Source organism: Amaranthus tricolor, chromosome 14 (genome assembly GCF_026212465.1).
Source record: "Amaranthus tricolor cultivar Red isolate AtriRed21 chromosome 14, ASM2621246v1, whole genome shotgun sequence".
Classification (NCBI taxonomy): domain Eukaryota; kingdom Viridiplantae; phylum Streptophyta; class Magnoliopsida; order Caryophyllales; family Amaranthaceae; genus Amaranthus; species Amaranthus tricolor.
In genome coordinates this window covers 17,953,403-17,968,197 of record NC_080060.1, presented here as the reverse complement: position 1 = coordinate 17,968,197, position 14,795 = coordinate 17,953,403, and the positions used below count along the sequence as shown (strand labels likewise).

General features: G+C 34.3%; 1 protein-coding gene across 1 annotated transcript; it reads left to right on the top strand.

Annotated features, from left to right (window-relative positions):
* Positions 1 to 4,849: 4,849 nt before the first annotated feature.
* On the top strand, positions 4,850 to 5,780 carry LOC130799375 (uncharacterized). Its single transcript, XM_057662474.1, has 2 exons — positions 4,850 to 5,301; positions 5,408 to 5,780. Exons 1-2 carry the CDS (start codon positions 4,850 to 4,852, stop codon positions 5,778 to 5,780), a joined length of 825 nt encoding a protein of 274 aa, XP_057518457.1.
* The last annotated feature ends 9,015 nt before the right edge of the window (positions 5,781 to 14,795 follow it).

Sequence of the window (14,795 nt, the reverse complement as noted above, 5' to 3'; positions counted from 1 at the left end):
TTGTGTTTCTCTTAGTGCATTTCGTGAATTGTTCTTTACTGTTTTGTGATGGCTGGTCTATTAGTGCATTTGGTGAACTGTGCTTTTAGTTTGTGTGGTGTGTTAGTTCTTTAGTTTGTGTTACATTGTGCATTTGGTGAACTGTTGTTTGCTGTTTTGTGATGGTAGGTCTCTTAGTGCATTTGGTTAACTGGTCTTTACTGTTTTCGTTGTTTTGAAAAAGTTAGCATTTGTGTTTTTTGTGTTTTCTTCATTTCATGTTAGTGATAAAATCAACATTTGTATCTATTGCTCATTTGTTGTACGCATGGTAAGTTATGTATTGGTTTGTGCACATACAATATTATTTATGTGATTTGTTGGGTTGCCATTGTACACATGTATTTGTTTTCATTATGTGTTAGTCATGACATATAGATAACTTGTCGGACAACTTCAATAGCTTAGGTTACATTTGCCAACTTATATGCACATAGAAATACATGTTTTTTTGTTGACCTTAGTGTGTAAACTACATCTTTCGGTCTATATATGGCATCCCCTATGGTATCCACTTATTTAAGCATGAAGTTAGGTTTTTGTTGCGTTAGAATACACATTAAAAGCGCCACCTATGTTTTTGAGTGACAGGTCATGGCTCACTTTTAGGAAATCAGCGCAACTACTTAGAAAACTCTCTTAAAAGATATTGCTAAGCTTTTGGGTTTCTTTGATCCACTTTATGGAACTCTTAATATTGATCCAACTGTTGCTTGTCTTATTATTCTATCAAACCAAGGGCAAGCAACGTATTTTAAGGTCGCCAGGGTTTCTACGAATCTCATTGACTCCGAGGAATCGGCAGCTACGCAGTGCTTACATGCCCTTGTTGCAGACTTCGGCCTTTGCGTCCCTGTGATTAGAATGCCCACGACTAGCCAAAGTTTAGTCTTAGACAGTCATGGGATTCATGGAGCAAATACCAATGTTAGGCTAACGAATAAGCTCTTTACACATGGATACATTGTAGGCTTTTCTGATGCCCAGAGGGATGTTCTGTGACTCCCATGGATGTTGATTCACGTATTCCTTTCACTGGCATACCTCCTCCCCCCGAAAGAGACGTAGATTACATTCATTACCTGTGCTTGTGTTGCGTCCTCCTCACATTATTGAGCTTACTTCTGATTTAACAACTTTGTTTAAAAACAAATAGGGTAAGGGTTGATTTAGCTGTTTTCTATATAAGAAACAAATCATTGCATTAGTCTGTATGGTGTACAATGTATAATAGTAACACTCTTTTGTAATTAGAGTTGAAATATTGTTATTTTGTAATATGATGCTTAATTGTATCGGTGTAATGAAAATTTTTACATTTTGAAAATAAAGAAATTTGCATTGTGCATTATCTCGGTTTTACTCTATGTTGTCCTATGTTTGGTTAGCTTTAATGTGAGTTTTAAGCAAAATCGTTGTATAATATATTACGTACATCTATATTTCTGTTGGCCGAACAAAAAATTCCTATAACTATGAACAACACATTAACATAGCCCTCATTACTAATACGCGTTTGAGAAGCTACGATATGTGTAGTACTTCTTTCTTTGTTTTCCTGTGGTTCTTACGCTTGGTGTTTCACTGTTTTTTAAAGTTCGCCGTTCATTTTGGTTTCAGTGCCCTTGTCTCTTCGAGAACACAACTTTAGTAAAACACTTTCAGAACAACTTCTTAATGTTGTTTAGGCCTTCTGTGTGCTGTTGTGATCAACTCTCCGGCAACGCCTTCTGCTTTTTTAGAAGCTTTAGTGCGGTGAAACAACTATCATAGTTTAATGCAGTTTCTGTGTTATCAAGTCCTCTGTGTTATGTGTCTTCACAGACATTTTGTTACACAATTGGTTTTGTTATTTCTGTTATTGTGTTGGCCTAGCAATTACTCTTTACCAAATTAAATCTGAAAACCACCGGTACAGATCATGCGCAACTCACATCAGTTTCTTAGTTTGTATGTTTTTAGAATTAGAAATGTCTGGATTTTGCTTACAGCTACTTATATAATGTGTTCTTTGTGAATAGTTGTTAGCAAATAGCTTCTGCCTTCCGGGAACAGGCCTACTTAGTGAGGTTGTTCTCGATCAATTTTCCTTGTTCGATTTTCGTAAGGTACATTGCGTATAGTAGGTTTTGAGGCGCCTGTTTCTGCAGAGAAATGTGTTTGGCCATTTGTGCTAATGAAAACCATATTGCAGCCTGAGGTTATCACCTCTGAGGGAAAAAACATGCCACTAAATAAAGGCTCTTTGCGTAATGATCAGTACACAAGTAAATGTGTAGTGCAAGGTCCTGATATTGTGCTTGTTGGAAATACTTCACATGTGAGACAAGATCCCACATCGATAAAATAGTGGGTTGTTGACTTGCATATATATTGGGTGAGCTAATCTTTCTACAACCATATAGTTTTGGGAAATAATGAACCTCACCAAGTGTATGTGCAAGTCAACGCTCTTGACTCGTGGATTTGTAGGCTCAAGCCCATGGGTCTCCCGTGTCCACACGAGTGGGCCACGGTGAAAATTATGTGACGAATTGTCACGGCCTAATATAGTATCAGAGTCGAAGGTGGTTCCTGGTATGATGTGGCTCACATGTGAGGGGGAGTGTTGGAAATACTTCACATGTGAGACAAGATCCCATATCGATAAAATAGTGGGTGAGCTAATTTTCCTACTACCATATGGTTTTGGGAAATAATGAACCTCACCAAGTGTATGTGCAAGTCAACGCTCTTGACTCGTGTATTTGTATGCCCAAGTCCACGGGTGTCCTGTGTCCACATAAGTGGGCCACGGTGAGATTATGTGACGAATTGTCACGGCCTAATAGTGCTTTCCAACGAAACTGTTGCTGATACTTGTGTTGTTACTAAAGCTTCAACTTCCACATCTCAGCTAAAAATCCGAAAGAGAAAAGGTGTTGTTGCACTCGCATTTTTAATTCTCGTTATAAAGAACAAGGCATATTTCTAGAACTACTGTTTGATCGCATATAGGTAGATTCACCCACAAAGATAAAGATGTGCATGTAAGTTCTTCTGTCGAAAATAAATCTGAGGGTAATTAATATCTTTCTTCAATTAAATGTTTGATCTTTGCATTTGAATCAAAGATCATTTGCTGTGATGACGGAAAAATAAAAATTCTTACAAATGAGTTGCTCAAACTGAAATTGGCATTCATTTTAAGAAGTATTGTCGACTATACAATAACGTGTTTGCTTTCAGTTCACTTGGAGGTTCAATTGATGGTCGTACACATAAAAGCATCTACGTGTTTAAATTACACGGTCAACTCTATCACTATGTGCCAGACTTATTACCTGACAGTGATGCGAAGCCTAAGTTCCTGCAACTCTAGTTTTATGATGGCCAGTATGAGAAAGAAAACCGATCTGGCATCTTTCCTGAAATCAATCATAATGTTGCTCTTAAAAAACTTATTCGTGAAAAAAAAAAAGTTTTTTTTTGGTGAAATTGCTGCTATGATACATGTCATTCAATTTCCAAAACGTGGGCTTCCTCATGCGCATTTCTTGATTATTTTGCAACATGGCTCGAAGATTAAACATCCAGAACAATTTGATTAATTTGTATCTACTGAGATTCCCCGTCCCCTTATTTGCGCAGTCTTGTTTTGCACCACATGATGCACGATCCTTGTGGTTCTTTTAATTCTGAAAGCCCTTGTATGGTTAGGAGAAACGGTAAATGCTTATGTAGGAATCACTATCCCAGGGAATTTGCAACAGTCACAAAACATTTCTGAAGATGTTTATCCTACATATAAGGGGCGCAATGGGGTGAGTCAGTTTGTATCCGATGTGTTGCTTTAGATAATCGTTGGGTTATTCCGTATAACCCATATTTTCTTGCATTCTTTGATTGCCATATTAATGTAGAAATTTGTTCAACAACTAAAGCTGTTAAATGCCTCTACATGTATGTGTACAAAGGGCATGATAAGATATCGGTGCACGTTGTGCCCGATGGTAAAGTCCAAGTTATAGATGAGATCGAACGCTACCAATCTAGTAGATGGATATCGCCTCCTGAACCTGCTCGGAGAATTTTGGCATTTGATTTGTATGCTATGTAGCCTTCGGTTATGTCCCACGAAGTTCATTTGCCAAAAAAACAAAGTGTATGCTTTAAATATGCTGAAAGCCTCGAACACATTGTACGCAATGAGTCTCGCTCTAAGAATGTTTTGAAAGAGTTCTTTGCATACAATGCAGCACATCCATCTAAACCTAGATTTTGCTTCCCTGATTTTATCGAACACCATGTTTGGCATGCTCTGAGTAACAATCGGAACAAAAGGAAGCACAGTACGGTTATTGGTCGACTTACGCTAGTTGCGCCTTAAGAAGGTGAACTCAATTATTTGAGGCTTTTGTTGGCCCGTGTTGTTGGTCCATGTTCTTTTGAGGATTTACTTACAGTGAATAATCAACTGTGTTCAACATTCCATGAAGCCGCACTAAAGAGGGGTTTTGTTTAGCCTGATGATTTGATAGAAAAATGCTTAGATGAAGCTATAACCCTTCAAATGCCGCATGCTTTGCGTAGGCTTTTTGCCACAGTCCTCATTTTCCTTGAACCAGTTGCTCCATTTGATCTTTGGAACCAGTATTTTATTCACCTTTCAGAGGACTTTGCCTTAAAGCATCCAAATGAATCGCACAAGGACATGGGAAAAAGTCTTTCTGACTATGGGTTGCAACATCTATAAAGAGATACATATATTGGTGTGCAAAGGACAAGGGATATACAGGATGCTTTAGATGCGCCAATCCCTGAATAATGTATGGTTGCACGATCATTGTTAACAGTCGAACAACGTGCAGTGTACATGCAAATCATTTCTCATGTCAAAGGGAAAAAACCCGGATTGATTTTTGTTGATGGGCTAGGTGCAACTGGCAAGACCTTTTTGTATAATGCTTTTTATGCAAAAGTACGCATGCTTCGTCAGATAGTGCTACCAACAACGACTTCAGGTATCGCAACATCAAATATGCCCACTGGTCGTACAACACACTCTAGATTTAAGATTCCCAATGATTGTGGGCAATCCTTGTCTTGTAATGTTGGCATGCAATCAGGCCTTGCTGCTTTGATAAAAGAAGCTTCTATCTGGGATAAGGCTTCTATGGCTCGGAGGGAGAATATTGAGGCTCTTGATTTACTTTTAAAAGATATATGTGAGCCTAATGTTCCTTTTGGTGGTAAAGTTGTGGTTCTTGGTGGCGACTTCCGGTAAACTGTAGCAATTGTGTTCAAGAAGAAGCAACAAGAAATTATTGAATACAGCTTAGTTTGTTCACCTCTATGGCCTCTTTTTACACACTTACGCTTAACTGAGAATATTTGAGCGTGAGAAGATTCCTGAGTTTTCGGAGTTCTTGCTATCTCTTGGCAACGGTGTATTACAACTTGAAGAAAATGCATTAGTGACCATCCCAAAAGAGTTAATCTTGGTCAATGGGGATGCCTATGGTACGTTAGATGATTTATTGCATCGTATTTATCCACAAATATCTATTGAATGTGCACAACGAGAAATGTTCACAGAGAGAGCCATACTTACATCTAGTAATGAAGATGTGGATTTAATTAATTCTAAACTAATCGCACAATTTCCGGGAAATGTTTGTTGTTACAAAAGCTTTGATACTGTTCTTGATGATTATTGTAACATTTCTCGAATGGAATTTTTAAACACACTTTGTCCATGAGGGATGAGCCCACATGAATTGGTGCTAAAGGTTAATTGCCCTGTCATTCTTTTACGAAACCTGGATCCAACAAGCGGTTTCTGTAATGGAACACGGCTAATATGTAAAAAGTTTATGTCAAATCTAATTCAATGTGAAATTTCTACTGGGTTCTTGAAAGGTGAGCTTAGATTGTTACCACGCATCACACTTAGGGCACCAGACTCATCTGGTTATCCATTCCAGTTTCAAAGAATGCAGTTTTCAATAAAATTGTGTTTTGACATGACAATAAACAAGTCACAAGGTCAAACACTCCAACAAGTAGGCGTATACATTCGCCAACCATGTTTTTCCCATGGACAGCTTTACGCTGCACTATCGAGAGCTAGAAAAGCAAGCAATATTTGGATTTTAGATGAAACATCACAAGAGGATTGTGACAAAACACCATGCACCACAAATATTGTTTCGTATGCCTTACTAACAAAAGCTAGCATTATATAGCACAGAGATGAGAAGGTATTATTTATAGTAGTTATCACTTCGCTTCACAATGCGCGTTTATTTCAAGTTTTTAATTATATATTGTGTACAAAATTTGATGTAATAGCACTATACAATTGCAGGCTTTACATCCATGATTTAGATGCTTGTTTCCCATGGCTGAGTACCTTTGGCTATACAATTCTCCTTGTAATTCCTCATTACTCCAATTTGTGATCGCTGTGGCATCTCAATTATTAATCATTTGTGTTACCGCCTGTTCATGTTGCTCTCGGCACCCACTGTCGGTATATTTTTCATGTTTATTGTCTCCTTATCTGCAATCCTGTATTCCTGTTGCAGTGATGTGCATATGTACCTATTTTCTACTTTGTTTGTGTTATCTTGTGTTCTGTTCATTTACATTTGGAATTTGTGAATACTTCCTGCATTCAGATTTTTGATTTTTACCAACCAATCATGCAAATTAAATTTTGTACCAACCTTGAACATTAACTTGATATCATCTAAATAAATTTGCTGTAATTTTTTTCTAGATTATGGATTTTTTTATTACTTTTTGCTGTGCGCACATTCTTTACACAGTTTGAATCTCTTCGATTAGTGCTTCCGCTTCTCAAGAAGTTGATTGTGGCACGCAGTGTGGAACAGCTGGCCACAAAATTTGTAGTCCATGAACATTGTTATAGCTTTCAAATTACTAAATTAATACCACCTGTTGTTTACTGACTCTAAAGAATCCTATAGCCAAAAAACTCTTCACCTATAACAATGTATAATTAATCATTTATTGAACGTATTTACTACAATTTAAATTTCACACACTAAGTACATAAAAAATAATATATAATAGATAATAGCAGAAAGGTTATATTGCGTCAAATGAATGTTTAATCATGTACTTTTATATATATAGATAGATAGATAGCTTTGCTTATATACGTATGGAACTTGGCATGCTAAATGATGTTGTATGAACTAAGGAGGAATAATAACATAGGAGTAACAACATAGGAATAATAATATAAGAGTAAAAGGGTTGAATATTAAACGTTAATTGTTACTTAATACTAAGTATCCATTACGGGGGAGCATTACATTTGAATGTTTGATTGTCAATATATGTGTGTGTTTATGCATGAGTTTGAGAATTGAAAATTTAATTTCAATTTCTTAAAAATTATTTGTTCTATAAATATGGGATTTATAATTAAATACCTTTAATCAATAAAGGATATTTAATTATTTTAAAACAAAAATTGTTTGTCTAATTTCTTTTTGGATTACTTCAAATCTTTTTCATGATTTTGGTTCAAATCCAATTAATCTCATGATTACAATTCCTAATTAAACACCCATTCATATCATTCTACAACCGGTCAAGTTACATATCTTTTGCATTCAATTGTATTGTCAAATAACTACTTATGGAAGTACTAATGCATTGTACTATACTCTTTTAATAGAGAGTGAAACGCATTTTTCATTCATTCACCACTACAATTTCTGATTTGCTTTTCAAACCGTCTCTTTCACCTTCCTTTTCAAGCCTTCAAAATTATTTTCTATGGCACCTAAAAGAAAGATGAATAGATCTGGTACAAAATCCGAAAAAGGTGAATCATCGAAAACCAAAATGCCTGAACCAATAACCCCTACCATTCACTCACCTTTAAACTCTTTAGATGTTTCAAAACAGTGGTTTGAGAATCACACAGTGTATGGGAGATGGATTGATATTTTCAAAAATCGCACACTTTCTTATGTTGATATTCTTGATTACAATTTCTTCTTATTTGAAGAACTTGAGATTATCTCTGCTTTTATTCAATCAACTCTTGATATTTTGTTGAACCCTAGTTCTACTACTTATCCTGCTCTTGTGAGAGTCTTTTATTCAAACTTGTCTTTTACTATGATTGATGGCAATCATGCCTTAAGAAGCATTGTCAAAGGACAAGAGATTATTATCTCTAAAATCCTAATGAATGATTTGTTAAAATTCTCACATGATGCTAATGATAAAACTGCTAATATTCTGGCTTTACAAAACGCTAAGGACATGTTTATTCTTGAATCCTATTCTGATTTCTCTTCTGTTAAACAACTGACCCACAATGCCTTGAATTTATGTGGTAAATTACTGCATTATATTCTTGTTAGAACTGTCTTCTCACGCAACTCCTCATGTGAATTAGTTACAGATGCCCATCTAATATTGATGTGGAAAATTGCCTCTTTTAAGAATATTGATTTTGCTTCTGTTATTTTCTCTACAATGCGATTTTGCAGTTCTCATACTTGCAATTGTTCTCTTCCTTAGGCTAACCTATTGACATTAATCTTTGATCATTTTAATCTGCTCTCTGATTCAGAGGAAGTGGATTACTCTGGTCCTTTATCTTTGTCAAGTGAAATCCTCCCTCCTCTTGGTATTTTTAAAATACATGGCAAGTATGAGTTATACTCACATTTGTCTTCAACTGACAAAGAGGATCTGCAAAAGATCCATGGTAAGCGGCTTTCACGTCTTGAACCTCACATTAAAGAGCACACCACTTTTTCCCGACTCCAGTCTCTTGACTTAGAGGTTTTGGTGAAATGAAATCTTCCTTACTTGATTTGCATGATAAGGTGTCTACTCTGACTTTTATGTTAGACACATTTATGAAAGACATGAAAGGTATGGTAGTTGAAGATGTGGTGGTGGAAGAAGAAGTTGATGAGGGTGTTGCTGCTATGCCACAAGAGGATGTTGTCATGGAGGAGGCAAAGGAGAAGAAAGGAGAAAAAGAGAAGGAAACTGATGAGGAACAGATAGACAAGGAAATGGAAATTCCTGTTGCTGTTGATACCACCCCAATCCAAACCATTACTCCAACTGTTGATGAAACCACTTCCCCTGGTAAACCAAAACCTTCCAGAAAAAGGAAGACTAAGTTCAGGAAGTAATTTTAGTTGTTAATGGTTGATAAACAATATTTTTTTATCAACAATCCCAACATTTTCCTCTCCTTGTTTACTTTTTGATGAAAGTCAAAAAGGGGGAGATTTGTAAATTATTTTAATTTGCTTAATTTGGTTTGCTTGCTTTGGGGAGATTTATATTTTAATTATATATCATGTTGCATATAATATATTGTTAGATACATAGTATGATGCTCTGTTAGATGTTCTGATATATTGCTGTGCTCTCATTTATTGATGAATTGTTTTGTTTATTGCTAAATGCATTCATTCAACATTCATGCTTTGGGGAGATATGAAAATTTATGGAAAAATATGTGGAAATATGAAAATTTGTGGAGATATTAATTTAATATGTTTCTGTTAAAAAAAGGGGAGATATAGATATAAAAATTGATAATATAGATATAAAAATTGATAGTTGCTGATTATTGATTATCGTTCATATTCATAATGTTTGATAATCATGTTTTTGATATTAAAGCATTGATATGATGCTACATTACAATAATGATTGTTATATTTGCATGTACTGTGATTAGTTACTTGCTTACTTGTGATAATAGTATTAATAATTGATGATAAAGTCTTGAAAATATTCTGTTTAAAGATATATTCACTACAAGAAAACTTGTTTTTAGCAACAGAAAAAGTCGTTGCTAAAACCTGATTTTGTTGCTAAAAATGTTTTTTGCAACGAATTCCATTCTTGCGGGTACAGCCGTAGCTAAAGGTTTTAGCAACGACTATGGTGGTTGCAAAAGGTATCTGTTTTTTGCAACGAGACCTATTGTTGCAAAAGAAGTATCGTTGCAATTCCTTCCAACGTTTTTAGCAACAAAAAAGCTCGTTGCCAAATTTTCTACATTTTTAGCTACAACTGTTTTCGTTGTTAAATATATGTTTTTCACAACAATTCAAGTTGTTGCAATACATGACAGTCAATCTTTTGCAACGACTTTACTGTAGGGAAAACCATTAAGTAAATTTGTTATTAATGTTTTTAGCAACAACTATTCCCGTTGCAAAAAATGTACACATTTTTCGCAACGACTTTGTTATCTTCTAAATCAATCTATAATCTATATATAAACTAGACAATTAAAATAATAAATAATTTATAACCAACTAAACTAATATCACCGATTATCATTATATATTAATTTGTATCCCAAAATATCACACGTCCCAAATATTATCGTGTGTCAAAAATACACGTAATTCATATACATGTAACGTATAACCAATTTTCCAAAATAATTCTCCTACCATATACAAGTTTTCATGTAAAAATTTACAAGTGATAGGCACTTTGCATTCTCAATCTCCATAGTTGATGCTTCAATTTCATCTGCTTCCATATAATCTGACACCTTCGTTTGTATTGAATCTGCAAAATAAGCAAAACATCCATTCAAAACTCTCTAAGCAATAAACATGTAAAGTACTTTGTTGAAGCCCCGCCTTTCAAACTAACCCATGAAACTAATGACCTGTAAGAGAGCTCAAATGGTCTTAACTTATTAGCTACCTAATATTCAATTATTTTTTTAGTCTTATTTTGGACAAACTCAAAAAGAGAACAACAAACATACACCAACACAGAATTATGGATCCCACTATATGCAGCACATAAGCATAGTACATAACTCATGAAATAACGTACTAATTAGCTACCTCGTATTCTAATACTTTTCCGTCTTATTTTGAATAAACTCAAGAAGAGAACAGCAAACATACACCAATATAGAATTACGGATCCCACTATATGCTGCATAGTACTTACCTTATGATATAACATACAAATCAACTTGAATAAACATTACCAGCTTCATTTTGGAAAGAACAATCTAATTTCAATGCTCAAACATTACCAGCTTCCACCTCTTCTCTTCAATTCCTTGATTTGGATCACCGTCTCCAAAAACAAATGAGAAGACCTACAGCAAAGCAATCATATCAAATAGTTTCAATGTTGGGGTACAAAATACGAACGTCATGTCGTTCGGATAATCGAATAAATTTTTTTGAAATCGGATAATCGGATAATCGAACAAAATACGATAGTTGAGTTGATATTTTGACATAAACAACTTACGTAACGAGAAATCTACAATTTTTTTCAGTTCATTCCAATTCATCAAAGAAACATAATTGAACCCAATTTTCAAAGTACTGAATGTTAATATTATAGAAGAATTTCTGACCGACAAAAACCCAAAACCCAGAAAAATCTTATCCTGAAGAACCTAACACGAACAAATTCCAAAGAAATACAGGTATATCAGATTATTATTTAAAAATTTTCATAAAACTTTCTAGTAAATGGAAGAAATTATTAGTACCCATAAACACCAAAGAGAAAAAATGCAACAGAATTTCTTGAATCATTTGACAATTCTGGATAAAAAACAGCAACAGGAATTATAAGGCTATTTAGGATTTCTAATGGAAATTTTTCATAAAATTTATAAATAAAAAAAGATTTTGTGAATTAATTGAAAAAATAAGCAGCATTATCAACCCAGAAATATAAATGTAATACAAAAAACAAACTCATTAACAGTGTTGATTAGAAAAATACCTGGTGTACGAAAAGGTGTATTTGTGTTAGATGGTTTTAGAACTGATTGACGCCCACGAATCCTCATCGGAGATTTCGCAAGGTCGCAAGGGGTGGTTTTTTATCAGTTTTCATCCTGCAAAGTCAAAGAAGCACAAACATGGAAAAAAATTACAGATTTAGAGATGAATAAACAAGAAATTGAAGAGCTGATATGAAGAAACAATGAAGCAAATCAGTAAATCAACAAATTATAATTAGGGATTTAGGGAATTAGGGTTCATAAATGAAGAAATTATAATTAGGGTTCAAAACCAGCATCAAAACGAGTAAACGACAGTCGACAAAACCAACATTCAAAAATCAAAACCAGCATCAAAACCGTCAGCATCAAAACCAGCATTCATATTTTGATTCATCTTCACCATAAAATCAAAAAGAAAATGAATGATGAAAACCAGCATTCAAAACCAACATTCATCTTCACCATTTTATTCAGAACATCAAAATCAAGAGAAATAGAGAATCAATATCAATTATCAAAACCAGCATCAAAACGAGTAAACGACAGTCGACAAAACCAACATTCTAGCATCAAAACCAGGCCAGCATTCATATTTTGATTCATCTTCACCATAAAATCAAAAAGAAAACGAATGATGAAAACCAGCATTCAAAACCAACATTCATCTTCACCATTTGATTCAGAACATCAAGATCAAGAGAAATAGAGAATCAAAATCAATTATCAAAACCAGCATCAAAACGAGTAAACCACAGTCGACATACTCGACAAAACCAACATTCAAAAATCAAAACCAGCATCAAAACCAACATTCATCTTCAACATTTGATTCAGAACATCAAGATCAAGAGAAATAGAGAATCAATATCGATTATCAAAACCGGCATCAAAACGAGTAAACAACAATCGACAAAACTAACATTTAAAAATTAGGGTTCATAAACGATTAAACATACGGCATGACGGCGGTGGCCGGTGGCACTAGCGAGGCAGGGACAGGAGCGCCGGAGGTACGACGTCGACGTGGGGAGGCCGGAGGCGAGGCAAGCAGGCAGGAGGCTTGAAGCAGGGAGGAGGCGATTTTGCTGTTTCGCGTCGCGTGAGGCTTGGCTTTCTGAAGCAAGCTTTCTCTCTTTCTCCAATTTCCCGTGTTTTTGGTTTTCAATTTTTTTTTTTGCAATGACATTGTTGTTGCAATACATAAAATAATTTTTCGCAACGACTCGTGTTGTTGCGTTACCTAATAATGCTTTATAGCAACGACTGGTATCGTTGCAAAAAACAAATATTAATTATTTCAAAGCCCGCGCTCATTTTTTTTTATGGCAATGATTATTTAGCAACAACAACGGATTTCGCATCAATTTGTTTTTTTTGCAACGAAAAAAATATAGTTGTTGCTAAAACTTGTTGCTAAAAACAAGTTTTCCTGTAGTGATTGTTTATTCTTATCATGTTTTCAATTCATATTAACCTAGAAATATGATTTAGGAAAATATGGTTTTGACTTTCATCAAGGGGGAGATTGAAGCCTCAACTCTCTTAAATAATGATAAGGGGAATTTGAAGACTCAATTCTCTTAAATGATGATAATTCAAAACACATATTGATTAACAAATAAATTAAGTAATTACATTTAGTTGTTTAAGTAAGACTAAAATCATATTTGATATACATTTGATAAGTGTTATATATTTAAGTTCGAAGATGTTGGAATATGCTTAAAGAACTTAAGTTTATCATAAAGTTGATTTTATAAGTCTTGAAATACGTTTTAAAGTCTTGAAGATAATTACGTTTATAATCAGGTTAATTTCGTAATTATATTTAAAATATTTTAATAGGTCAAGGTTCATTAAAATTAACTTTGATATTATTTGAAATTAAGTTTGAATATTTTATTACACATTTTATCTTAAACGTTTAAATATTTTATATTTAAATTTGAATTTAAATATGTGCTTAAATTAATTTGATGATTAAATATAGTACAAGGTACACTTGTTTTGCTAATTATAGTACACGGCTATAATTGAATTTAAATTAGTTGTTAAAGAGTTTTCTATTATTAAGATGATATTTGAATTAGCACTAGAAATAGAAAATGACTATTTAAATTAATACTAAAAATAGGAATTAATTTGAATGATTATTTAAACGTTGATAAATCTAGTTTGTGCTTAGTTTTCATTATTTTGTATCAGTACTAACGTGGCAGCATAGCATTGGATATTAAAGACAAATTACAAGTACAATGACGAAATTATTTTAGCAGTCAGTACACGTCAGTTTGACGTTAAGCTCAAGATCTTGAAGACAGGCGCAGAATGACCAAGTCAACAGAAAATAACGGAAAGGAGCCTTCTTGTTTTCCAAGATGTGTTGAGGCGTAACACTATATATATGAGGCTTCATTTCAGAATTAAGGATACATCTCTATGCACCTCTTCTTACAACTTTCTCTCTTGACTTGAAATTTAGAAATTCTCTAAGTGTTTAAAGAGTTGTAATTCTTAGTTCATCTAACTCTTACATTTGTAATAGGCTTAAGACTTTTAAAAAGAGTTAGATTAAGTTTAATACGCCTAACCAAGAATACTTTTCAGAGTGTTCAACTTGTGAATCTCTATTGTGAGATTTGGGATTTGCTTTTATTAAAGTGACTTGTAATACGGTTCTTCAAGGGGAAGAACGTGGTGTGAGGAGATAGTGAGATGTTCTTGTTTGTATTAAAGTCGGATTAATAAAAGGCGTTGAAATCCTACGGGTTGAAAGAGAACCCATAGGCGGGGAGTAGGTTGGTTAGAACCGAACCTCGTTAACATATCGTGTGTTATACTTTAAAGTTTATTTTCCGCACATACGTTATTGTTTACGAATTGACTCAAAACTGTTCCAGAAAATATTTTTGACAGACTCCTCAAACTCTTGAGACAAGTTTCCAGACAAAATTTTAAATAGCCCAAACTCTCT

Bases quoted from the DNA above. Each gene is read 5' to 3' on its own strand.
- LOC130799375 (XM_057662474.1), top strand. From the start codon at position 4,850: ATGGTTGCACGATCATTGTTAACAGTCGAACAACGTGCAGTGTACATG. The intron at 5,302-5,407 runs GTAAACTGTAGC...CGCTTAACTGAG, and splicing joins GTTCTTGGTGGCGACTTCCG to AATATTTGAGCGTGAGAAGA.